The sequence below is a fragment of the Saimiri boliviensis genome, chromosome 1, assembly GCF_048565385.1.
Source record: "Saimiri boliviensis isolate mSaiBol1 chromosome 1, mSaiBol1.pri, whole genome shotgun sequence".
Taxonomy (NCBI): Eukaryota; Metazoa; Chordata; class Mammalia; order Primates; family Cebidae; genus Saimiri; species Saimiri boliviensis.
The window spans coordinates 300,141,044-300,165,012 of NC_133449.1; the positions used below are offsets into that span (position 1 = coordinate 300,141,044).

Below are 23,969 nucleotides of genomic sequence, written 5' to 3' on the forward strand. Positions count from 1 at the left end.
ATTCAAGACGAGATCTGGGTGGGGACACAGGGCCAAACCGCGACATTCTGCCCCTCACCACTCTCAAATCTCACGTCCTCACATTTCAGAACCACTCACGCCTTTCCAGTAGTCCTCCAAAGTCTTAACTCATTTCAGCATTAACTCAGAAGTTCAATTCCAAGTCTCATCTGAGACAAGGTAAGTCTCTTCTGCCTGTGAGCCTGTAAAATCAAAAGCAAGTTAGTTACTTCCTAGATACAATGGGGGTGCCAGTATTGGGTAGATACAGCCATTCCAAATGGAAGAAATGGGCCAAAACTGAGGGGCTACGGGCCCCACGTGAGTCCAAAAGTCAGCAGGGTAGTCAAATCTTTAGGTTCCAAAATGATCTCCTTTACCCTGTGTCTCACATCCAGGTCGCGCTGACGCAGGAGGTGGGTTCCCGTGGTCTTAGACAGCTCTGCCCCTGTGGCTTTGCACAGTACAGAGTGCAGAAATTTGCATAAGTAACAAAGCAGCCTCCCTCCCTACTGCTTTCATGGGCTGCTGTTGAGTGTTTGCGGCTTTTCCAGGCACACGGTGCAAGCTGTCAGATCTATCATTCTGGGACCTGGAGGACAGTAGCTTTCTTCTCACAGGTCCACTACGCAGTGCCACAGTAGGGACTCTGTGTGGGGGCTCTGTCCTCACATTTCCCTTCTTCACTGCCCGAGCAGAGGTTCTGCATGAGGAGCCGGGCCCTGCAGCAAACTTCTGCCTGGGCATCCAGGCATTTCCATATGTCTTCTAAAATCTAGAAGTTCCCAAACACCAGTTCTTGACTTCCGTGCACCTGCAGGCTCAACACCACGTGGACGCTCCCAAGGCTTGGAGCCTGTACCCTCCGAAGCCACAGTCCAAGCCCTACATTGTCCCCTTTCAGCCATGCTGGAGCCACTGGAACACAGGGCACCAAGTTCCTAGGCTGCACACAGCACAGGACCCTGGTTCCGACCCACAGAACCGTTTTCTCCTAGGCCTCCAGGCCTGTGATGGGAGGGGCTTCCATGAAGACCTCTGACATGCCCTGGAGACATTTTTCCCATTGTCTTGGGGATTAACATTTGCTTCCGACTTATGCAAATTTCTGCAGCTGCTTGAATTTCTCCTCAGAAAATTAGTTTTTCTTTTCTATTGAGAGTCAGGCTGCAAATTTTCCAAACTGCTGTGCTCTATTCCCTCATAAAACTGAATGCCTTTAACAGCACCCAGGTCACCTCTTGAATGCTTTGCTGCTTAGAAATTTCTTCTGCCAGATACCCTAAATCATCTCTCTCAGGTTCGAAGTTCCACAAGTCTCTAGGGCAGGGGCAAAATCTGTCGGTCTCTTTGCTAAAACATAACAAGAGTCACCTTTACTCCAGTTCCCAACAAGTTCCTCATCTCCACCTGAGACCACCTCAGCCTGGACCCTGTTGTCCATATTGCTATCAGGTTTTTGGCCAAAGCCATTCAATATGTCTCTGGGAAGTTCCAAACTTTCCCATTTTTCCTCTCTTCTTCTGAGCCCTCCAAACTGTTCCAGCCTCTGCCTGTTACCCAGTTCCAAAGTCACCACCACATTTTTGGGTGTCTTTTCAGCAGCACCCCACTCTACTGGTACCAATTTACTGTATTAGTCCATTTTCATGCTGCTGATAAAGACATACTCAAGACTGAGTAATTTATAAAAGAAAGGTTTATTGGACTTACAGTTCCACATGGCTGGGGAAGCCTCATAATTATGGTGGAAGGTGAAAGGCACATCTCACAGGGAGCAGCAAGAGAGAGAATGAGAGCCAAGCAAAACCATGAGGTCTCCTGAGACTTATTCACTACCACAAGAACAGTATGGGGGAACCGCCCCCATGAGTCAATTATCTCCCACCACCGGCTCCCTCCCACAACATATGGGAATTATCGGAGTACAATTCAAGATGAGATCCAAGTGGAGACATGCAGCCAAACCATATCAGGAGCCCTTCCCCAGTCAAACTCCCAGCTGAGAGCCCAGCTCTGGCTAATGTGGCGATTACGGCCTTAGAGGCCAGAGGGGAGGATTGAGCAAAGCCATGCCTGCATCCCTGACCCCCAAAAATCAGAAGTGAAATGTGTGCTTTTCTAAGCCAGGCTTCTTGTAATACTGTCATGCAGCGACAGACCACCAGTGCACCACCCAGAAGCAGTCTGCTGCTGTCACCATTGCCAGAGCTACGGGAGCGGCTTTGGGAGCTTGCAGCAGGCAGGAGCCAGAAAAGGTTGAGGACCAGGATAGAGAAAGCCAGAACAACCTTGAGCAGAATGTGGGCAAAAACGCAGACATGAGGATGCTGCAGAGAGGACGTGCAGGAATGGGGAGCATGGGACCCTCACGGGGCAGCAGAAAGCTCAGCTGTGGCATCTTCTGCAAGCCGTGGGAAGCAGCATCACAGGTGACTCTGAGATGTTAAAGGCATCACCTGGTTCCTCCTGCCACTTCTGGTGAGATGCCAGAGGAGAGGGCAAGACAGAGCCAGGACTGGCAGCAGGGCATGTTCAGTGCCCCCAGGTGGCATCAGAGATGAGTTTAAAGCATTGTCAGAAAACGTGATCTGGCGAAAAAGGCGAGGTGCAGCTAAGAAGACCCCAGAAACATCCAGGGTCAGAGAATTTGGTCACATGAAGGGTCTGTTGTTTCTCGGCCGCCTCGGCAGGAGCCTAGGACAGAAGGGAGGTTCATCTTAGAATGGGTACAGCTTTCATCTAGCAGACTGAACCCCAGCAAAACCCAGGAAGCTGCACAAACCTCTCCAGATAGTAATTTCAGCAAAAGTCCCACCAGCGTGGCTGGGATGGACAGAATCTAGAAAACAGACTAGATGGAGAGCAGGGCCCAGGACATCACAGGGCCGTAGGTGTGTGTGCCGACGCCGTGTGTGGTGAGGCTGGGTTGCTGTGCAGCCACAGACAACTGGTGCCAGGCACCGCTCGCCCATCCAGCCGCTGAGCTGCTCAGGCCTCGTCGTGCTGATGCTCTTGTCTGTCTCTCTTGAGAGCCCATGAGCTGCTGCTACCTGTCCCTTCATGGATGTGTCCAAGAGGCTCTGAGAGTGCCCAGGACATGCATGCACTCCACAGACACCTGCTGAATGAAGTCTCAGGCTCCCCATCCACAACTCCGGAGAGTCTCTGCCCTGGGGAGGCACGGCCACCTCTTTCTTGCTTGCTCTCGTTTCCTGGAGGTGCCACCTACACTTTCTCCTATATTCCACGGTCACTGGGCATCCATGAAGCAGTGCAGGGCACTGACCCAGGAAAGTTCAACACACAACCCTCAGGGAGCGTTCATTCTAGCAGAGGAGGGTAGGCAAGAACAGCCAAGAAATCATCCACCGTGCAGCGTGATGGACAGTGATAAAACAGAAAGGAAGAAGAGGGAACGCATGGCGGGTCTCACCACCCACAGGGCCATGAGGGTCTCGCCACCAGCCTGGGAGCCCTCGGGAAGTTAGGGATGAGGGAAGTTCAAGCCAAAAAAAAATGAACTCAGCCCCAGGGGTGGCATCACAGGGGACCCCTCTGTTCTGAGTTGAATTGTGTCCCCCCTAAATTACCTGTTGAAGTCCTAACCTCCGTTTCATCAGAATGAGACCTTATTTGGAAACAACGTGACTGCAGAGGGCATCAGTTAGGACGGGTTTCTACTGCCGAAGGATGGGTCTCAATCTGAGATGATGGGGTCCTTATGCAAAGGGGAAGTGTGGACACAGAGCTGCGCACAGGGAGAACTCCCGGGGACGATGCAGGCAGGGCTCAGGCGATGCACCCACACAGTCCGCCAGCAGCCACCGAGGCAGGAGAGAGGCTCGAGTCCAGGCTCCGTCCCAGCCTTAGACTCGGAGGGACCGGCCCTGCTCACAGCTGGATCTCAGAGCTTTGGCCACCAGGCCTGGGAGACCGTGAGGCTCTATTGCTGAAGCCCCCAGCCGTGATGCCTTGTGACGGTCCCAGGACCCTCCCGGACCTCCTGGCAGGAAAGGGAAGAGCCGCACCCACTCCACAAAGCCCTGAGCCTCCGGGTCCTGACGAAGTGGCAAAACGGCATTCTTCTCCAGAGCTTTTGTGTCGTGGACGATAAGAGCTTCTCTTTCTGTCATTTTCAAACAGTCAACGAAAAGGTTGCTAAGCATATAAGTAATTTTAACTGATTCATTGATCTGAATACTTTTAAAGTAAGACAGCAAGTATTTCTGCCACACTTTGAAGTCAGGCTCTGCCTCCGTATCCTCCCTCAGGGTTATTTTATAGCCATTAACAATGTGTTCCTTTTATCTGGGGCCTTCAATTAATTGAATTTCTGAAAATTTTTTTGTACAAAAATCAGCTAACTCCCGGAGGACACTCGTGCATGATTTACTGCCACGGTAATTAAAAGCCGGGTGCATTACACTGGTCACTGCAGGCGCGCTGCTGCCACCAGCACCGAGCTTTAACTCAGGATTGGAACGCTTCCCAGACGTCTGTGAGGCCAGGGAGTGCACGTTAATTTTTAGGATCGTCTTTGGGTGGCTGGCTCATGGTCCTGAATGAGCCCTTCCAGGGAGCCCCCATGCTCACCGGACGGCCACGTGCAGACACGGGCCAGCTCCTCGCCGCAAACGGCAAAACGTGGTGCACCCGTGTTCCCACTTCTGTCCGTTTCCCCATGGCAGAGGAAATGGGTTTCACAGGCCGTCCGGAAGCCTTGCTGCGGAGTATGGGGAAAAGGTCCCAGTGCCTTGCCGTAGTGGGACAGAACTGGCAGCAGAGGACTCGGCCTGAGGGCAGCACCCAGGCTTGAGTTCCTGGGGCTGACAGAGGTCACTCGGGAGGGTTCTGCCTCTTCTCCCCTGTGCCACCTTCTATTCATTAAAGTGCCTGCTGCAGCCAGGTACTAGAGCGCAGTCCCCGCGATGCTGCTCCTCGTTCCTGCTGTGGGGAAAGCATCCTCCCTGCCAACTCCGGCAGGAAGCCCCGTGAGGCCCCGTGTTTCTGCGCCTCTCCTGTATTTGTAGGTCAGGGGTTTTGAGGTTCCTCCCACATACAGCAATATGCAAATAGCCATTGCATTTAAGATACACTTTTACATTTCTTCTCTACCGACTGAAGATTTTCTTAATGCTACATCAAATAATTTAAAATAATATTCAAGTCCCTTGGCAGTCATACGTGTTGCCTTTTTCTACAACTTAAAATAACGTAATCTCATGTGGATGTCTCTTCCAGCCGGGGCGCTCATGATTTGAGGTTGTGCCAGGTAAACATTGCAAATTTAAATATACAGACTACAGACATTGCTGGAACTAAGAGCCTTTCACTTTTAATAATGAAACCTTCTTAAAATTTGCTGATGCATTTCGGTATTATGGATATAGTTTCTTCACCCTGAAAAGAGGAGAAATAAATAACTTCCCAACTGTTGCTCCCTCAGCCTCATTCCAGCCTCACAAGGACAGGACAGCAGGAAGAGAGTGAGAGGCTCAAGCTTCCACGCCCCCACTAGCCACGGGTGCTCACTGCAGCAGCCACGTGCACCACTGAGCCTTGGCCACACTGTGCAGTCTCCACGCAAATGCCACTCTGCTTGGGAAAGAAACCCTTATGTCTGGCCTAGCGCTGTCCAAGGGAGGCTGCCCCTGCAGTCCTGGCTGGGGTCCAAGCCTGGGGACCCCCTGAAGCAGCCAGGAGCTCAGGGAACTTCCGGAGATGAAAGACACTCTTGTGCACGCCACACCCCTAGGGAGCTGCGCCCGACAAACATTGCCCTCTGCTACGTCAGGACCAGCCTTCCAAGGACAAGAGCATCTCTGGGAACCAGTACCCAGGGCTGCCTCGGCGACCATCCTTCCTTCAGGCTGGTTTCGCAGGCCTCCTCCTCGGCCTGGAGAAGGGCCTCCTTCCCCTCCTGGGTCCCTGGAAAGGGTGGGGAGAGCAAGGTTGTGGGGCCCTGGGTGGCAGCAGGCAATGGGGGCCACATTAAGACTGGGCCTCAGGACAATCCGGCCCAGTGCGTTCCACCCCAGATGCCTGTGCATGTTACAGCAGCATCCAGGTGAGGAGGCGGAGGAGGCAGCATGGCCAAGCCCCAGGGGCGCGGAGACTTCTATGTCAGATTGCACTCTGGGGGCCCTGCCAGCAGGATGAACAAAGGAGGGATTGAAAGAGGATTCATGGGGGGAGCGGGGCATGGAGCAGAAGCCAGGCACAGCCGACCCGGAGGACGCACCCCTGCAGGGTGGCCCGGGCTACACACAGACGGTGTGGATTGGCTGCCCGCGTAGGGGCCCCGGACGGATGTTCCCTGCCAGGCCTCCTGGCCGAGACCTGGGGATCCCCGTCCTTTCCTCAGAGGGCCTGGAAACACAGCAGGAGGGTCGGGGGCAGCTCCACTGCCCACAAGGGCAAGGGTTGAGGGGCAGAGGGCGGCTGCTGAGGATGGAGCATCCTGGTGGGGAGAGACACCGCTGGCCCTGCCCTGCGGGGAAGGGGATAAAGTCATACATGCAGTCTCGCCGGGAGTGGGGACGGGGTTGTTTCAGAGGACACCTGACTTTGTCGGAGCTATGAAGATCCTAGAAGTGGAGCCTTTCTGGCCAGCGGTGCCCCTGGGCTCCGCATCTGTGGGCCTCAGGGCCTCACTGCTGCTGCTGTTGAAGAGGCCGCAGCGCCTGTGGAAGGAGTTCATGGGGTGAAGTGTGGCTGGGAAGGCACACTCCTGGCTGACCCTGCGCCGTAGCAGGAAGCTGAGTCCACATCAGGAGGGGCCTCCTCTCCCGTACTGGGTGCAGCCAGCTGGGCCTCAACTCCCTCTGGCTGGCATCAAAGACGCCCTCCCCACCTCCCAAGGAGGACACTTCCATCTGACAGGGAGGGCACTCCTGCTTCCGCCCAGCTGCCCTCCACACTTTCAAGCAAGCTGGAGGGGAAAGACCTAGAACCAGAGCCCCCTTCCCTGTGCCCCAGAGTCTGCCCAGGGCGGCACTGGTGACTCACACGCACAGTCTGCGCCACGCCTCGTGGTCCACTCCACCTTCCTCCCGCCAGAGCAGACCAGAGACCAAAGCCCGTCCTTCCCAGGGGAACCCCTGGGGTTCCGGATGCAGCACGTGGGTTGGACACTCTGGGCCCTCTTCTTTCCGCGTGGAAGCCACGGGGGTGGAGGAAAAGACGATGAGCAAGGCCTGCAGACGAAGACGGTCCCTGTGCTGTGGGAGGCAGGCAGCCACCTGCTACCTTCCCCACAGCTGCAGAGAGCTGAAGACAACAGGAAAACGATGCAAGTAACTTCTTCAGAGACTGTCCAAGTCAACGAAGCTCAAACGTCACTGCATGACCACAGTGACAAGAAACGAGTTCATGGTTCTTGAAGGAAAATGAGGGAGAGGAAGGTAGAATAAAAAAAGAAAGTAAATATATGTGGGGACTCACCCAAATGCCCCATAGCCCGGCCCGGAAGGACACCCTCCAGGTAGGAGTGAGGCTGTCTTGCAGCATGGCAACCAGGAAGTTCCTGCAGCCGCAGCCCGGCCAATAGCTGGCAAGTGGCCTCTCACGCCTTAGCTCCTCCACACCCCAGGAGCCCTGGGCCCTGCCATCCTCAAGTCCCTTCTGGCTGTGATCTGAGCAGATGGTCACCTGCTGCTCCAGCCTCCCTTCCGGGCCTGACTTGACCTCTGCAAGCAGCAGCTCTGTGGATAACAGACCTGTGCCTGGCTGCGGAGAGCAGGGTGGGGGGCTCCCAGCTGCCTGAGGGAGGGGCAGGGTCTGTAGGCAAACCCACCTCCCCTGCATGGGTCTCAGCCTCAGGCTGCTGAAGCGGAAGGCCCTCCGCCCCAGCCTAACCCCAGACCAGGGGTCCAACCCCACGCCCTCCCACGACCCTGGCGGTTGAGACCAAGCTCCCCGCCAGGAAATACTCGCAGTCCAGGCAGGTCACAGACTCACTGGTCCCCAGGCGGCTGGCACTGTGGTCCACTCACCCCGACTTGCCCGGGCCCTGGTGTCCGCAGCTAGAATTTGGCCCTGCCACCGCCTGCTGTCCTGAGAGTGGGCCGGGTAGGGACTAGTGTGGGCACCAGGAGAAAACCCAGAACTGGGCCGCTTAGCACGGAAGGACTTGGGGGAGGGGCAGGGGAGGAAAGGCCAGGCCTGAGAGCCCCGCAGCCAATTCCGAGGGTGGCTCAGGCCGGAGAAACAGCCTCGCCCTCCACAGACCCTGGGGGTGCTGGGGGAGGGGAAAAGTACCGACACTTAGGAGGGACTCGGGAAGCCCTGCCGACCTCGAGCTTGGCTCTTTCCGGCCGCGGCTCCTCGCGCCGGGCGCAGGCGTCCCTGGGTGGGGCAGCCCCAACGCGGAGAGGGGCCCCGTGGGCCGAGAGCCCGCGGCCGCGGCGAGCTTAGCGTTTGGCCAAATCCGGCCCGCGCGCCTTCCTGCTGTTGGGTCAGGGCTGAGTGTCCTCCCGGAGCCCTGCGTCACCGCCCAGACAGCGCCCAACGTCCCTACCGGCAACCAGGCGCCCTCACCCCAGCGCCTGCACCCCGTGCGCAGGGAAAGTTGGCAGGAGCGCGGCGCCCGCGGGAGAAAGCGTTAATGGGAGGCCGGGTGGGAGCAGCGCGCTCGCTCGCCCACGTCACGCCGGTGCGGGCTCGGCTGACGACCGCGGCGCCTGGGGACGCCGGCGCGCTCCGCTCGCCAGGTGCTCCGCCTGGAAATGTCTCCATTAGTTGTCGCCTGCTCCCCGCTGGAGCGCGCGCGCCGAGCTGCCGCGCGGAACCCTCGCGGGCGGCCGGGAGTGGCCCAGCGCCACCGCAGGTAGGTGAGGGCCCCGCGCCCGCCCCCGCCCCGGGGTTCCAAGACCCCTCCCCCATTCCGAGGAGGCGGAGGCTCCGTGCGGCAGCCGAGGGGCGCGGGCGGCGGCGGCAGCGGCGACTCCCCGGTGCGTCCTGGGCTGCGCGCTGATCCCCGCGGCCCCGGCAGCCACACGGCGCGGGCGGGAGCTTCCCCAGCTCAGGTAGGGAGTCGGCTCCGCCGCACAAACTTTGCGAGGATCGCTCTTGCGCCGGAGGGGACAAAGTTTGCCACTCGCCGGGGGCTCTCCAGAGGCCGCTGCGTTTTCTGCAAGTTCGGGAAGCAGGGTGCGCGGGCTGGCGTGGGGCGCGGAGTGGGGGGCCGGGAGTGGCAAGGCCTGAGGCCTAGGCGCCCTGACTGCGCTCCGTCCTGCCTCGGGCAGTGCCCAGGGAGCCAGCGGCGGGAGAGGGTTGGGGACCCAGAGATTCAAAGCTTGTCCCTGTGGCTGCTACTCCTACCACCCGCTTCGAGGGGTTCTGGAGGGGGGGAGAAGTGGACTATGAAGAAGTGACCTGCCAACCTTGAGGATCGCTAATGCGGCGTCAGCGACCGTGGGGCCTCTGAGCCCCACACCCTACCCGGGTGTCCCCAGCAGTGAGCCGGCACAGGCGCCCCCAAGGGCTCTGGCCCCAGGCCTCCGAAAGAAAGGCCCCCTGCCTGTTGCCCTGGGCTCTCGGCTTCGCCTTTGGCTGGGGTCAACTTATCTGGGCTGGAAGGAGCTCCGACCAGCTCTTCGTGCGGGGAATGGGTGGCCCCCGGGGCAACTCTTGCAGCACCTGGGCTAAGCTGGCCAAAGAATAGTCAGGCCCGGCGTGTCTCCCCAGAGGCCTCCCATGGTTCCGACGGCCAGCAGCAACCCCCTCAAAATAGGTGGCCGGCCTGCGCTTTGCGTTTGGGGCTCACCATCTCCTGCCTCCCCTGCGGCCTGCTCTGGCCCTGGTCCTCCGCCGATTCGGAGTTCTACAGGCCTGCAGGAGCACCTCACCTCACCGAGCTGACCTGGTGCTGTGTACTCCAGGCCCTCCTGCTCACGACGTATTTAGTAGCCGGGATCCCTAGAGGGAGGAAGGTTCAGCACCCCGGGTCTATGCAAACGCGTTCAGCTCGCTCGTACCTGAGATGCTGACAGTCCTATCGCTGGTGACAGGGACATTGAGAGCCTCAGCTGCAGGCTTGGCCTTTTGGTAAAGGCACTTGGACAACATTCCAATATTATCCATGGGATATGGGTGGCCCAGAGAATCCCCATTTGGACAGGCGGGCTTAGCCAGGACACAGGGTTTCAATGAGGCGTCCCTCCGGGTGGCCGCCTGCAGGAGATAGGCTAGATTGACCCTGCGGCCTGGAATGAGTAATGGGGCCTGGGTGAGGCCGGGCGGGTCAGGAGGCCTCCGGGGCAGCTTCGAGCTTTCCGAGGCAAGGTGACTGTGACTGAGCCTGGACCCCCGTGCGCTGGGGCTTGGGGCGGGCAGGAAGTGGAGCATGGTGTGCAGCGGCCTGGGAAAGCCGATTCCGAGGCCAAGCTTCTGGTTCAGGGAGAAAGGGTCGCGTGCTGGTGGGGATTGGAGCGTCGATTTATGCACACAGGCTGGAAAGGCAAAGGAGAACGGGAGAAGGTGGCTCGGTGGTCAAAGGAAGCCCCCGAAATCCCTCCCCAAGGGCCCCCACGGACCGGCGCACTGGGAAGTGAAGACTGCGTCTCCCGGACTCCGAGGGTGAGCTCCTCTGCCCGGAAGATGAATGGCCGCCTATTCCAGGGCTTCTGCTCCACTTGAGCCCCGCCTGGGTCTGGAAGGAAAGAAACACACCGCCCTCAGGTCTGGGTGGGCTGAGCCGCTCCACCAGAGCCCCGAGGTGCAGGGCGGAGGTGGCTGGGACCCGGGCCTTGCTCTCCTCTGCCGCCGGCTGAGCGCTCAGTCGCCGCGGCCAGGTTTCCGGGAATAGAATAGGAAAGGGCAAGCCGCTGCTGAAGGCCTGCCCTCCGCCTCTACACCCCGTCCGAGCCCAGGACCCCGCTGGGCTTGCACCCCTCCCCTGGCCGGGCCTCATTACCTGGAGAGAGCGAGTTGTTTGTAAACAATAAGTAATGGGAAGTAGGAGGATGTTCAGGAAGAGCCAGAAAACTGGAAGGAGTGGGGAGGAGGGAGGGTGGGGGTGGGGAAGAGGGAGGGTGGGGGAGGGGAGCAGCAGGAGGAGAGAGGTTGGGAGATTCATTTCTAGCGAGAAGCCCCGGTGGCTAGTTTCTTATTATTTACAGGAAGGTGATATTAGCGATTCAGGTGAGAAAGAAATAAACACGGCCTGCCGCGAAATCAATACAGAATTCAGAAACAATTATTAATGTCATTTGACGCGTGTTCTTTATATATTTCTCGCGGCTACGGACGCTAAACTGTCTGAATAATTTGCATGGAGCGGCTATTCATTATTTCCGATGGTTTCCCTCTGCAAGCAGCTCGGACGTGGCCGGCTGCGGTCCAACGCGATCGGAGAACTCGTATTTTCATCTGTAAATTAAAGCAATTACGCAGCAGATATTATATGATGTGTACTGTGGTCTCCAGATAGTCATCAATCACCTTCAACCGAGCTGTCAAAGGAGCCGGCAGATTTCGTTTCTGGGAGGCAGGCTTGCAGCTGGGGAGAGGGCGAGGACGTCATCATTAATTAGAGGGTGACCCTGGGGCGATTCGCAGGTCTGAACCCAGGAATCTTTCTGAGCAAGTCTGCACAACGCTGCCCGGCGCAGCTTCCTTCCCAACCTGCCACAGGAGGCCGGCCCGGGGGACGAGAGCAACCGGGCCGAGCCCCGGTCCCCGGAGGGCGGTGGCGCAGAAGGCGGGGAGCGCGTTCGGGATGGCCCGGGCGCCCTCTGGCCGCTTGCTCACTGGCCTCCGCTTTGAACCTGGGCAAGGTCCCAGGGAGGGTACTGGCTGGGGAAGTCCTGGGGTTGGCGCTCGGCCCCATCTCCGGATTGCTGCGTGCGCCCGGGACAGAAAGCTGGGCAAAACCGACAGGGGAGGGCGTCTCCGCCAGGAACCCAACGCCCCCTCCCCCGCAGCCAGCAATGCGGGACGCTGGGAAGGGCGAGCGTAGCGGGAGGGGCTGGGGTCTGTGCCGAGGAACCTGGTCTTTCCAGCGCGCGGGGCCATCCGGCAGTCCCCGGCTGAGCCGCGAGGGGCAGGGGGAGGCGGGCGGAGGGCGGCTGTCGAAAGGGGTTGGGGAAGGAAAGTCGCAGAAGTAAGGCGGGGGCGGTGGGCTGAGCGGGAACTTAAACTGCCGGGGTGGAGAAGGAGCGGCGTTCTCCCGTGACACTCGGCTGCCCAGAGGGGCACAGCCGACGGGCGCGCGCCTGGGACTGCCCTACAGCCCTTGGGCCGCCAGTCTCAGGGTGTCCGGCTCCAAGGAAGGCCCCAAAGCCCCACACACGTGCGCGCATAGGGACAGGCACTCGCGGGCTCTCTGGCGGCCGCAGAGGGTTCTGAAAGTCCTTTCCGGAGTAGGGTGGGCACCGGCGGGAGGCGTCGCAGACTCCGGGTTGAAGAATAGTGGCGAGACGGGTGCGGGGCGCCTGCCGGCCCCTTCCGACCTCTGGGAGCAGAGCGCTCAAGAGCGAGGCCGTGCCGGCCGCCTGCGCTGCGCCGGGCTAATTTTAACTGTTGATTACCTCTTCAGCGAAGACCCGCTCACGTGTCCCTTCATAGGTCTCATTTGTAATTGAGACGAATGATTACAGAGGGGCGGGAAGGAGCAGCTGCTCATTAATTAATTTCTAATTAAAAGTGCCTCTCGTTCTCGGGTGACTAAGGAGAAATGCCGCTCGCTGGGAGATACTGACTCGGACGGAATCCATTTGCTAACGCCCCAAGGAATGGCCCCTCGGCCCACCGCGCGGCCGGGACTGTCCTCGCCCCGCCCGGCCCGAGCCGCCTGCGGAGAGACCCGCGAGTGTGCCGCCGGGCCGGGCTGCGCTGGGTGCGGCTGACGTCAGCGCCTCCGCCGCTTAAAGCCGCGCACATCTGACTTGACGGGTTCGCGCGACTCGGTTTTTTTTTTTTTTTCTTTTTTGCAAAATATGTATTTCTGTCGCCGCTGCGAGGCCGGTCAGTCCAAGAGCCCCCTCGGACCTCGGGAATGCGAAGTTAAAAGGATCGCTGCGTCCAGTGCGGCTCACTTTGTTACCGGGTTAGGAAAGTTTGCGGAGCTCAGGGGTGAACTAACCGGCTCTCCTGCTTCCCACTCCCAGCGCCTAGAAGCCCGCAGCCCCGGAGCAGCGGCCGCGCGACGCCGGCCCCAGCGCGCAGGATCCTGCTGGCCCCGCCCGTCCGCCCCGGGTTGCGCCCGCCATGTCCTACCCGCAGTTTGGATACCCCTACTCTTCAGCTCCCCAGGTAAGCGGACCCCCCCCCGCGCCCCAGGCTCTAGCAGGTACCAGTGATGGGGGCCCTAGATGGGGTGGGGACAGGGCGGGCGGGCCTGTGGCTTCCCAGACAGTAGGGCGTGGGTCACCCGCCCCTCACGCCCAACCCGTGGGCGCCAAGCCCCTGGGGGAATCCCAAGCGCTGAGAAAATCCAGCGGCCGGGCCTGGTTTCCTGATGTTTGACTCACAGGGCTCAGGCTGTGCCCCACGTGAGTCCAAGAAACCGAAGGAGATATTGGGGAAGGCGGCTTGGCGCGCAAATAGCGTCAGAGGCCTTGGAAAACCCCCCGGAGAGGGTGTCGGTGCCCGACTGGGCCCCACGTGTCGAGGGAGGCCAGGGCGCTTGCGAGCTCGCGGAAAGGGAGAGCGGCCTGGCGTGGACTGCGGGAGGCCCCCGGGGACTCGGGACACGCCCTCGTGTACGGCGCACGGGATTGGCAGGGACCAGGGCCCCAGCCTCGCGCGGGGGTTCCCGCCCTTCCTCGCGGCCTCTCTCTGCAGTTCTTGATGGCCACCAACTCTCTGAGCACGTGCTGCGAGTCGGGCGGCCGCACGCTGGCGGAATCCGGGCCCGCCGCCTCGGCCCAGGCGCCCGTCTACTGCCCGGTCTATGAGAGCCGGCTGCTGGCCACCGCGCGCCACGAGCTCAACTCGGCCGCGGCCCTGGGCGTCTACGGGGGTCCCTACGGCGGATCGCAGGGCTATGGCAACTATGTGACCTACGGCTCAGAGGCGTCCGCCTTCTACTCGCTGGTAAGGGGGGGCATCTCTAGCCTCTGCCCTGCGCCTGTCCCTCGATTTGCCAAGCCCACTTTTCCCCCAGAAGGCTCACCAGTCCTCCGGGTCCCGGACTGTCGAAGGGGGGAGGCGCTCACCTCGGCTCCCTTCAACTTTGTGCCTCCCAGCCAGGTCCCTCGGAACCCCATCCCCATCCCCTGCGTCAGGGTGACCGGCAGGTGGCCGCTGTGTTTCTCGGTTTTGGTACCCGACTAAATCCTCATCAGCTTGCAGATTGAGTCTGCCTGTGCTCCCCGCTTCTTCCCTCCTGCTGGACTTTCCTCTCATTCCCCGACTTCACTCCTCTCTCCCGGCCTCCTTCAGCTCCAGGCCTCCCTCTTCGTGCTCTTCTAGCCCCTCTCGGACTCCACCCTCCTATCTCCCTCTTCCTCCCTCTCCCCTGCTTCCACCCTCCACTCCTGGTTCCTCCCCCTCCTGGTCCTCCCCCCGTCTGGCTCCTCCCCCACCTCTTGCTCCTCCCCATTTCTCTCCTCCTTTCACCCCTCCCGGCCTCCATCCCCTCGCTCAGCGTCCCTCCCCTTTCTCCCCCCCCCTCCCGCCTCGAGTACTTCACCAGAGGTCCCCAGCCCTTCCCATCCCCGCTCCTTCTCCCAGGTGCCCCCTGATGCCGGCCCCCAGTTCTTTCTCACTTCTTTCCACCTTCCTCCTCCTCCATGTCCCCGCTCCCCTCCCCCGACACTGCTTCCCCAACTCGGAACAACCTCACTTCCCGTCTGGAAGACCAGGTTCAAAAGCGGGCGGGGAAATCAGCTCCTTCGCTGCCGGGTGCAGGGCTGCCCAGGAATCCGGGCGAAGCCTTTGGAGTAGGGGGCTCCTAGGAGAGAGGCTGGAGTGGGGTCGCCTCCCCGGAAGCTGCGACCCCAGACTCCTGGCTCCTACAGAACAGCTTTGACTCCAAGGACGGGACGGGATCTGCGCATGCGGGCCTGGCGCCAGCCGCTGCCGCGTACTACCCTTACGAGCCGGCTCTGGGCCAGTACCCCTATGACAGGTGAGGACCCGCCCCTCCTAACCAGCGCCGGCCCGTGCGCTCTGCACTGCCGGCCACCACCACCCCTCCACCATCACCTTTCTGGAAGGCCGGAGGCCGGAAGAGAGACGCTTCTGGGTCAGGCTGACCTGACTCCGGTCTGTCGGGTCCAGCCTTCTGGCGACCCTGCTCCTGCACAGCCGCGGGTTAAAATGCTCCCCAGTCTCCCCCACCCCCCACGTTGTTGGACCCCAGAAGTCCTCGATGCCTGGCAGACAGCTTTCAGGGAAGTGGAATCTGGAAGGCCAGTTCACGGGCAGCGGCTGTGTCCACTCTGGGCACCTCCCTCCGAGTGTCCACTCTGTCCCTACAGGGGGAACCCCTGGTGGCCCTGCTGGCCCACTTTTGGACAGCACGCCCCACCTTCCTCGGTGCAACCATTACAGATTTAGCCAAAGAAAGTCCACTTAGGCCCCCTGGGCACTTTCTTCTCATGGAAAATAATGATTCTTCTTGGCCACAGGTGTTAAGCTATCAGGGCGTGGGCTCGCATGTCTAATACCTTTTTATGGTTTGGGGATCAAAGGGGTAGGTGGCCATCCTCATAAAATAATTGGCCTGGACCTCTCTGGCTTGGGAAGGAGCTCAGACTCCCTGTAATTTCAGTCAAATATGTTTGCCCATGGGCCACAGAAGACAAGTGCCAGCAGGCAGCAGCACCTGGTTGGGACTTGGGTCCTACCGGGCCTTATGACCATGACCACAACCTCACGACGGGAAAGCAAACCCCGTCCTTGCATGCCCCTGGCCGACCCCCACCCCGTCGCCCACGATGCCTTGGGCCCAAAGGGCCCGGCCGGCGCCCATTGCAGAGCCTGTCTCCAGGTACGGCACCATGGACAGCGGCACGCGGCGCAAGAACGCCACGCGCGAGACCACCAGCACGCTCAAGGCCTGGCTGCAGGAGCACCGCAAGAACCCCTACCCCACCAAGGGCGAGAAGATCATGCTGGCCATCATCACCAAGATGACCCTCACGCAGGTCTCCACCTGGTTCGCCAACGCGCGCCGGCGCCTCAAGAAGGAGAACAAGATGACGTGGCCGCCGCGGAACAAGTGCGCAGATGAGAAGCGGCCCTTCGCGGAGGGCGAGGAGGAGGAGGGGGCCGAGGAGGAGACGCGGGAGGAGCCCCTCAAGAGCTCCAAGAACGCAGGTGGGTTGGGGGGTTGTCGCTGGGAGCTGAGGCTCTGGGGTGCAGGCTGGAGCCTTCCTTTGCCTTCTCTGCGGTTCTAGGGCGTCTTGGGGGTCCCGAACGCTGAGCCTCGTGCCTAGGCGGTCACTGTGCAAACCGGTTCTGCCTCAGGTTATGAATGTGGAGACCGTGGTGGTCACCCCTGAGCATTTAAAGAAACTCAAATTACGTTTAAAAATATTAGACACCCCGTCCCCCGTTGGAGGCCTCCTGTGTTGCCACTCTGTGACCTGGTGGCCTCTGGAGGAAATGGGAGACGAGAAGAAAGGTCCCGACTGCTTTTCCTGGAGTCAGGACCACGATGGTGGGCGGGGACAGGGGGTCTGATTCACCCTCCACCCCTCTCCCTCCACTGGCCACGCGTTCTCTCCCGCAGAGCCCATGGGCAAAGAGGAGAAGGAGCTGGAGCTTAGTGACCTGGAAGACTTCGACCCGCTGGAAGCGGAGCCCCCGGGGTGCGAGCTGAAGCCGCCCTTCCAGTCCCTGGACGGCGGCCTGGAGCGTGTCCCCGCCGCCCCTGAGGGCCCGGGCAAGGAGGCCTCGGGCGCTCTCCGGATGCCTCTGGCCGCGGGTGGCGGAGCTGCTCTGGACGAGGACCTGGAGAGGGCCCGCAGCTGTCTTCGCAGCGCGGCGGCCGGGCCGGAGCCACTGTCGAGCACAGAGGGCGGCCCTCAGGCCTGCGAGACCAAGCTGGGGTTTGTACCGGCGGGGGCCGCGGGCCTCGAGGCCAAGCCGCGCATATGGTCCCTGGCGCACACCGCCACAGCCGCTGCCGCCAGCGCCCTAAGCCAGACTGAGTTTCCATCGTGCATGCTCAAGCGCCAAGGCCCCGCGGCCCCTGCGGCTGCGTCCTCCGCGCCTGCCACGTCCCCGTCTGTGGCCCCTGTCCCCTCTGGTGCCCTGGACAGGCACCAAGACTCCCCGGTAACCAGCCTCAGAAACTGGGTGGACGGGGTCTTCCACGACCCTATCCTCAGGCACAGCACTTTGAACCAGGCCTGGGCCACCGCCAAGGGCGCCCTCCTGGACCCCGGGCCTCTGGGACGATCGCTGGGGGCAGGCGCGAACGTGCTGACGGCACCCCTGGCCCGCGCCTTTCCGCCTGCCGCGCCCCAGGACGCCCATGCTGCGGGCGCCGCCAGGGAGCTGCTCGCCCTGCCCAAGGCTGGCGGTAAACCCTTCGCCTGAAGCGGGCAGGCCTGAGCCCAGGAGGGAACCCGCGTTCAAGCGGACAGCGCCAACTTTTTTTCCTGAGTTTCCAGAGGAAGACTCTTCTGAACTCGGACCCCTGGGAACATGGACAAGCCCCGGCGCTGCCACGCAGGGGCCTCCACCACCTGGGCTTGAGTCCCAGGCCATTCCCAAACAGTCCCAGGCCATTCCCAAACGACGCGGAAGGAGAGGCTCTGGGGCAGAAGAGGCCACCCTGAGCATAAAGTTTACGTAAAAAGTTTACATGAGAAGGTGGTTCCGTTCTGAAGCGCGGTCAGCTGTCCTCCGGCTGAGGCACGCGGTGTTGGTTGTGAAGCCTCCTGGCCTCCGATTTCATCCTCAGCACATAACCCACCAACAGCACTTGCACTGACCTGACTCTTGCACACTCTTGACTCCATAATATTATGTTTTTTAAAATGTATGTTCACACTGCTTCAGAGGCTGATAAAACCAATAAAACCGAGTGATGGTGTTTGTATTGCAAAATGAACACATTTAAAACCAGGTGATTTGAGAATTCCCCAGGGAGTAGGGAAGGAGTGGGGAGCAGGAACTGACCCAGACTCCACTCCCAAAAAGCCGCTGGGTCGACTCAAGACTTGAAGCCACTTGTAGAAGAACCCTTACTGTCGAGTTTGAGGCTTCCGTTGAACTCCCTAATAGAAGTGGGCGTGAGACCCAAACTCAAACTTGCATCACCGAACTCCAGAAGTTTGAAAAACAGGGATTTCTTTGATTAGATTTTAAACTTCTAAATTCCCAGAGCCTTATCCCGGGGTGAAGGGTGGGCGTGGGAGGTCGCCTTTGCTTTTCTCTGTTAGCAGCCTCCGCCCATCCAAGGCGGGAGCCAGGGCGGTTTCGACGCCTCCGCCACCTGGGCCGCCCCAACCTCACCTCTCCTCCCTCCCGGGACCCGCCACTTTGCAATCAGCTCTGCTCAGAGAGCCGCGGCTCCGCGAAGGGAAACGCTTAGAGCTTCGTAGGCCTCAAATCCGAGGCGGGACTGGGAGGCGGAGCCTTGGGGCAGGGCGGAAAGGGCTTTCGAAAGGGGCCCGCGAAGCAATTGGGGGCCGAGGGGCCGGGCCGGGCCGGACGGCGGCTGCGCTCGGAAACCCGGCTCCCCTCCCCATCTCCGCGGCGGCGCCAGGTCCGCGTCCCCCGCGGGCGCCCGGCCGGCCGAGGCCTCCCCTCCCGCCCCCGAGGCCTCCGCCTGAAACCCTGCTGGGCTCATCAAAGGCCGAAGTGTCCCAAGGACCCGGAGGGCGGTCCGGGGACGCGGCGAGGAGGCGGTGGCCTCCTCGGCCTAGGAGACTCTGGCCTAGGACCCCGGACAGCCGCGAGACTCCAGACGGGGACGCGGGATTGTCTTGCGGGAGGCGGGCGGGCGGGCGGCCTTCAAGGGACTCTCCAGGCCGGGCTTTCCTCTGGGAGCCGGGGCGGCCCGGACTGCGTCGTCGTGGGGTCCTAGCCCCGGGAAAGGGCCGGAGCCCTGGAAAGCCGGCCCGAGGGGCCTCACCGGAGCGCTGGGGAGAGTTCTCGTCTCCGAGGGAGAGGAACCGGGACCCCGGGTCCACCAGGGTTCCCCGCATGGTGGGGCCCTCCCTAAACCCTGGCGGCGGGGCCCGGACGTGGCCCTGAGGCAGAACCTCGGCCGCCAGATCCCGAGCGGCCCGGGCCGCCGCCGAGCCCCAGGCCCGCCTGGGCAGCCGCGCGTAATTGGATTGTATCCGGCCGCGCGCTGTCACCGTATTGACTTTCGCGCTCAAGATGATATTATCGAGGTTCGGAAGCTCGCGGCTGATGTGCCTGTCAAAAGGCTGCGGCGGGAGCCCCCGGCCTGGCGCGCGAGCATCAGCCAAGATAATTTGAAGTGAAATTTTCATTTTGACAGTAAACCCCTCAATTTCTAAAGGCTCCGCGCTCCGAGAGCTCGCTGGCAGGGGGAGGCTTTGCAGAAAGCCCACGTCTTAGACTGAAAAGGGCAAAAGAACTCGAATTAGTTGTAATAGATAAAAGGGCAAAAATAAAGAGTCAAGGGTACTTGACAGTAATAGCGAAAGTGGAGTCTCGGGGGAGAGCGTTGAGGCTCGAGGCTGGGGCGCCAGGAATTTTAATGTGGCCGAGGGCGGCTGCCCAGGCGCCCCTTATCCCAGCCCTAGACAAAGCCAGGCCATTTTCTGCAAAATCAAGGTTTCGGCTTTCGTCTCAGATAGGCGGGAGAGGGGCTAGGGAGGCTGAAAACCGAGGCTTGGACCCCGGCCTTACACTCCAGGCTGCGGGCAGCCCGGCGGGTCTCTGCAGGCCCTGGGCAGGCATGGGTGGCGCAGGTTGGCGGGTCAGGCTTGGTCTGGGCGCTGGCCTCTCTCCTGGGGAGGACCCAGGGCTCCGGCCACCACCCACGCTCGCTGCCCTCGGGACCCCAGCCCCTCTCCATGGTCCCGGCCATCGGAATTCCATCTCGCAGGAGCCCCCGGATCTGGGTGGAACTGACTGACACAACTGGTTTATTTGAATAAACTGGGAGATTGTGTGAAAGACACAGGTGGCGAGGCGGATTCAGCCCCCTTCCAAGGGGACACGCTGGAGCGGGGCGCTTCCCCCACACCCTTCCCTTGGGGCTCAGTCCAGCAGGTTTGCCTTAGGCACCCCCAGACACCCTCTGGCTGATCTTGTGGGGTGGGGAGGTGTCAGCTAGGAGGACAGTCCCAAAGTCGGGGGGGGGGTGTCTGCAAAGAGGTGACACGGAGGGGGCGAATTTTAGGCGTCTGAGTGGACGCGCTGGGAAGGTCGCTGTCAGTGGGGCGGGGGCGTGACAGGGAAGGGTCGGGGCGGGCGACTGGGCGCGCAGGGAGATTGTCAGAGCAGGGCTGGGAAGGCGCCGGGAGGCTGGCAGGGCCGGCGCGCTCAGTTATTCAGGCGTGGCGAATTCAAACACACCGAGGAGGAGATGCTAAATTAACGGCGCTCTTTACATAGAGCCCAAATAAAACTGTAATCAGCGGTGCGTTACTTTTCATTAAGCGAGTCTGACAGCAGCATATTCAAGCTCGACAAGGGAACAGGCGCGGGAAATATACGGCTCTCCCGGCCGCCCGGCCTAAGATAATTCCTTAAGCTCCATTAACAACTCTTAGCCGCAGGAAATGCGCTCCCGGAAAACGTCTCCAAATCTAAAAGCTTTATCGACCTCTCAAACCTCGGCTGATGATTCCATTTTTTTTTTTTCTGTTTTCTTCCTTTTTTTTTTTTTTTTTTTTAACTTAAGGGAGAGACGTCCAGCAAGGTAATAGAGTTTGACACGACACCTTCTTAACTAGAGAGAGGCAGAGAAGCCAGCCCTTAAATGATATTTAAAAGGCAACCAATTAAGATTTAAAGTGGCCGTCTCCTGAGATTATGCATGCGACACACGCCACCTGCGTTTCCCCGGGCGCGCCTGCTGCGGACGAGACAGCCCGGCCTCCCACTCGCCCCAGCCCGGTCTCTGTCTCTCAGCCCCTCACGGTCTCCGGTCTCCCCCCAGCTCCACTCTGCTCCCCTCTCTCTCCTCCCCCTGTCTCCCTCACTCTCTCCATCTAGAATACTCTCTCGGCCTCTCTTCCTCCCTCTGTCTCACCCCCAGCCCCCGTAAAGGGAACAGCAGAAAGCAGAGAAGCGGCAGGCCCCACCCTGTCCCATCCCCTCCCCGTGAAAAGACCACGAGGTTTCCTGGTAGATGGGCAGCCGGGCCCGTCGGAGGAATGGCTGATTCAGGGAAATTGAACCCCACCCCCATCCCATAGACGTCTTGCTGACCCACAGTTTCCCCAAGACCCTGGCACCCCCACAGTGGCCTCTCACTGGGTTCAGGCCTTGCTTCCGGGCCTCCAGCAAGGAGATGGAGGGGAAGGGCGGGCGGGGGTGGGGGCGGGGAGGGGGGGAGGGGCAGAGCAACAGTTAACAGCAGAGAGGAAGCTGGGAGCTACCCTGGAACCCTCCAGCTGGTGTGACTGAGGCAGGGGCTCCCACCACCTCCTCACCCCTGCCACCTTCTTGTCAGCTTCTTGGGGTCCCTCTAGGGAAATCCTTGCTCTTGGGAAAGTCACTTCCCTTTCATACTGTCACCTCCATGGAGGTGATGCTGGTTTGGGAATATTTCCCCACTGGAGCCACCAAAAGGGAGGAGCCGGAAAGCCCCTTCCCGGGGCTACGCCGTGGAGGGCAGCCAGGCCCAGGAAGCGGAGCCCCAGACCCTTTGATTTACCCCTGGCGGAGTCCCAGCTGGAAGGGACTTGAAACAGTGGGGCAGAGGGAAGGCGAGGTGGGGGAGGGGAGGGCAAAGCGAGGGGAAGAGGGGGCAGACGGGGAGAGGCCAGGGGGAGGAGGGGAGGGGAGACTTAATTGTAGGTGACAGGGGAACCGTCCTCCAAGATGCAGGGCCTCAGCTTTATGAAGAAATACGTGGGAGCAAAATGTCTTTTCCCAAGAGGACTCTGGGGGCAAGATCCAGCCAGGCACCAGAGCGGGCCCCTGAGCTCTCCCACTGAGCCGGCCTTCCCCTTCCATGTGCTGGCCGGCCCTGAGCAGCAGCTTCAATTCCAGCGGGAAAGGTGTGCACTTTCCCCAAAGATTCTCGGGAGTCGGCCAGACTAGCTCTGGACTTTAAGAAAAGGGAATCCCCTGAGAGCCACTGCTCCTTCCAACAGCATCAGAAACCAAGGGTGGGTTCTGGAGGCAGCTGCCTCCTCCCTAAAAGCCTTCCTGATTTGAACCGCACCTGCCCCCCCGAAGTGTAGGAAGGCAGCGAACGCCCATAGAACTGAATGGAAGAATGAGGGGTCTTCTGTGTGCTGTCTGAACTCTCCCCAGGGGAGGCGCGGGCAGCGCAGAGCACCCCCTGCTCATTCTGTCTTTGCGACAGTGGCGTGGTCATTTCAAGGCCCCCTTGGATTTCCACCCACTGCGCTGGCGCAGACCTGGACTCAGAAGCGTTGCTCAGGCAATTGCAGACTGTCAAGCTCATGAAGAAAGCATTCATTTATAATGATAATGATAGGTGGTGGAGAGGTGGGACCTTCCCCGGCAAGGACATCCTCTGAGCTTGTTTTAAGTCCTTGTTTTTCAATGTGTTGCATTATTTTAAGATGTGTGTTCATAACATGTGTGGCTCCCAGGCCCCCAGCAAAGGCTGGTGCAGGCGGAGGCTCAAAACCAGTGAGGCTCCCCTGGCATGGGGTGGCGAGAGGTTGAAAGAAAATAGCCAATAATCCACCTATGTGAAGTTGGCGGGAGCAAAGAGACAGAGGAGAGGTTGCTTTCATGTGAAATTTAACACCACGTAGGCACCTAACTAAACGTGTCAAGGAGAAACTGGCTGGCTTTTGTGTCAGGAAGCCTCAGAGCTAAGCTAAGAAATCTGGGGTGTGCTGTGGCTTCAGCAGCGTCTGCCCTGCCCCCCTGAGCACCAGGTCGGTGTGGTCAGAGGAGACACAGGGCACCAGCATGGAGCCAGGTGCCTCTCCGCCTCCTGACCACACCACGGGGGCCGACCCTGGGGCCCCTGCAGGCTCCACGCTGCTCTCAGGATGGCCCAGCTGAAGGGAAGGATCATGGGAGTGAGGCGAGTTTCTGTGCCTGAAGGCTCCAGGAAGGGCAAAGTGCTCCTTGGTTATCAAGGTCCCCAGGCACAGTTGCTGTCTGTCCCCCAGGGCAAATGGCAGGACAGGGAGAGGCCCAGAGGAGCAGGCAGGAGAGAGCTGGACGCGGCAGCAGCCTCCACCCATCTGGCCACTAGGGAGGCTCGAGTTGCTGGGCGTGCCTTTCCCCACGGTCTGCACCTGCACACCCCCTCAAACAAGTGCACACACATGCACTCACAGCGACACAGGCACTCACACAGGCACGCATGCACTCACACACACACACACACACACAGGTATCCATGCACTCACATACACACACAGGCACGCATGCACTCACACACAGAGGCACACATGCGCTCACACACAGGCACTCGTGCACTCACACACACAGGCACTCATGCACACACACAGGCACACATGCGCTCACACACAAGCACTCATGCACTCAACACAAACACAGGCACTCATGCACACACACAGGCACACATGCGCTCACACACAAGCACTCATGCACTCACACACAGGCACATGTGCACTCACACAGGCACGTGTGTGCTCACACACGCACACGTGCGCTCACACACAGGCACGCATGCACACACACACACACAGGCACGCGTGCAGTCACACACAGGCACGCATGCACTCACACAGGGACGCATGTACTCACGGGCACTCATGCACTCACACACAGGGACACATGCACTCACACAGGCACGCATGCACTCACACACACACAGGCACTCATGCACACACACAGGCACACTTGCGCTCACACACAAGCACTCATGCACTCACACACACACAGGCATTCATGCACACACA

General features: G+C 60.1%; 2 protein-coding genes across 4 annotated transcripts; one reads left to right on the forward strand and one right to left on the reverse strand.

Moving 5' to 3' along the window:
• Window positions 1-5,175: 5,175 nt before the first annotated feature.
• Window positions 5,176-8,838, reverse strand: LOC104652099 (uncharacterized). Of its 2 annotated transcripts, XR_012514264.1 has the most exons (5): window positions 8,542-8,838; window positions 7,447-8,058; window positions 7,012-7,199; window positions 5,840-6,686; window positions 5,176-5,403 (listed from the first exon to the last, which is right to left on the reverse strand). XR_012514264.1 is itself a non-coding variant. In XM_074387409.1 (3 exons), the coding sequence occupies exons 1-3, from the start codon at window positions 7,807-7,809 to the stop codon at window positions 6,554-6,556; spliced, it is 684 nt and encodes a 227-aa protein (XP_074243510.1). In that variant the 5' UTR covers window positions 7,810-8,838; the 3' UTR covers window positions 5,415-6,553. The 2 variants fall into 2 exon arrangements, 1 of the variants encoding a protein (XP_074243510.1); XM_074387409.1 differs by lacking the exon at window positions 5,176-5,403 and having other exon boundaries at window positions 5,415-6,686; window positions 7,447-8,838.
• Window positions 8,362-18,088, forward strand: IRX4 (iroquois homeobox 4). Of its 2 annotated transcripts, none has more exons than XM_039472226.2 (6): window positions 8,362-8,830; window positions 13,113-13,257; window positions 13,789-14,040; window positions 14,967-15,076; window positions 15,941-16,269; window positions 16,685-18,088. In XM_039472226.2, the coding sequence occupies exons 2-6, from the start codon at window positions 13,213-13,215 to the stop codon at window positions 17,494-17,496; spliced, it is 1,548 nt and encodes a 515-aa protein (XP_039328160.1). In that variant the 5' UTR covers window positions 8,362-8,830; window positions 13,113-13,212; the 3' UTR covers window positions 17,497-18,088. The 2 variants fall into 2 exon arrangements, with proteins under 2 accessions (XP_039328160.1, XP_003932583.2); XM_003932534.4 differs by lacking the exon at window positions 8,362-8,830 and adding an exon at window positions 8,902-9,029.
• The last annotated feature ends 5,881 nt before the right edge of the window (window positions 18,089-23,969 follow it).

Excerpts from the sequence above, each read along its gene's own strand:
- LOC104652099 (XM_074387409.1), bottom strand. The coding sequence starts at position 7,809 with ATGCAGGGGAGGTGGGTTTGCCTACAGACCCTGCCCCTCCCTCAGGCA. Across the intron at positions 7,200-7,446 it reads CCGGGCTATGGGGCATTTGG|GCCTTGCTCATCGTCTTTTC; the intron begins GTGAGTCCCCAC and ends CTTCGTCTGCAG. Across the intron at positions 6,687-7,011 it reads GCGTGGCGCAGACTGTGCGT|GCGCTGCGGCCTCTTCAACA; the intron begins GTGAGTCACCAG and ends CTCCTTCCACAG.
- IRX4 (XM_039472226.2), top strand. The coding sequence starts at position 13,213 with ATGTCCTACCCGCAGTTTGGATACCCCTACTCTTCAGCTCCCCAG. Across the intron at positions 13,258-13,788 it reads CCTACTCTTCAGCTCCCCAG|TTCTTGATGGCCACCAACTC; the intron begins GTAAGCGGACCC and ends CTCTCTCTGCAG. Across the intron at positions 14,041-14,966 it reads CGTCCGCCTTCTACTCGCTG|AACAGCTTTGACTCCAAGGA; the intron begins GTAAGGGGGGGC and ends TGGCTCCTACAG.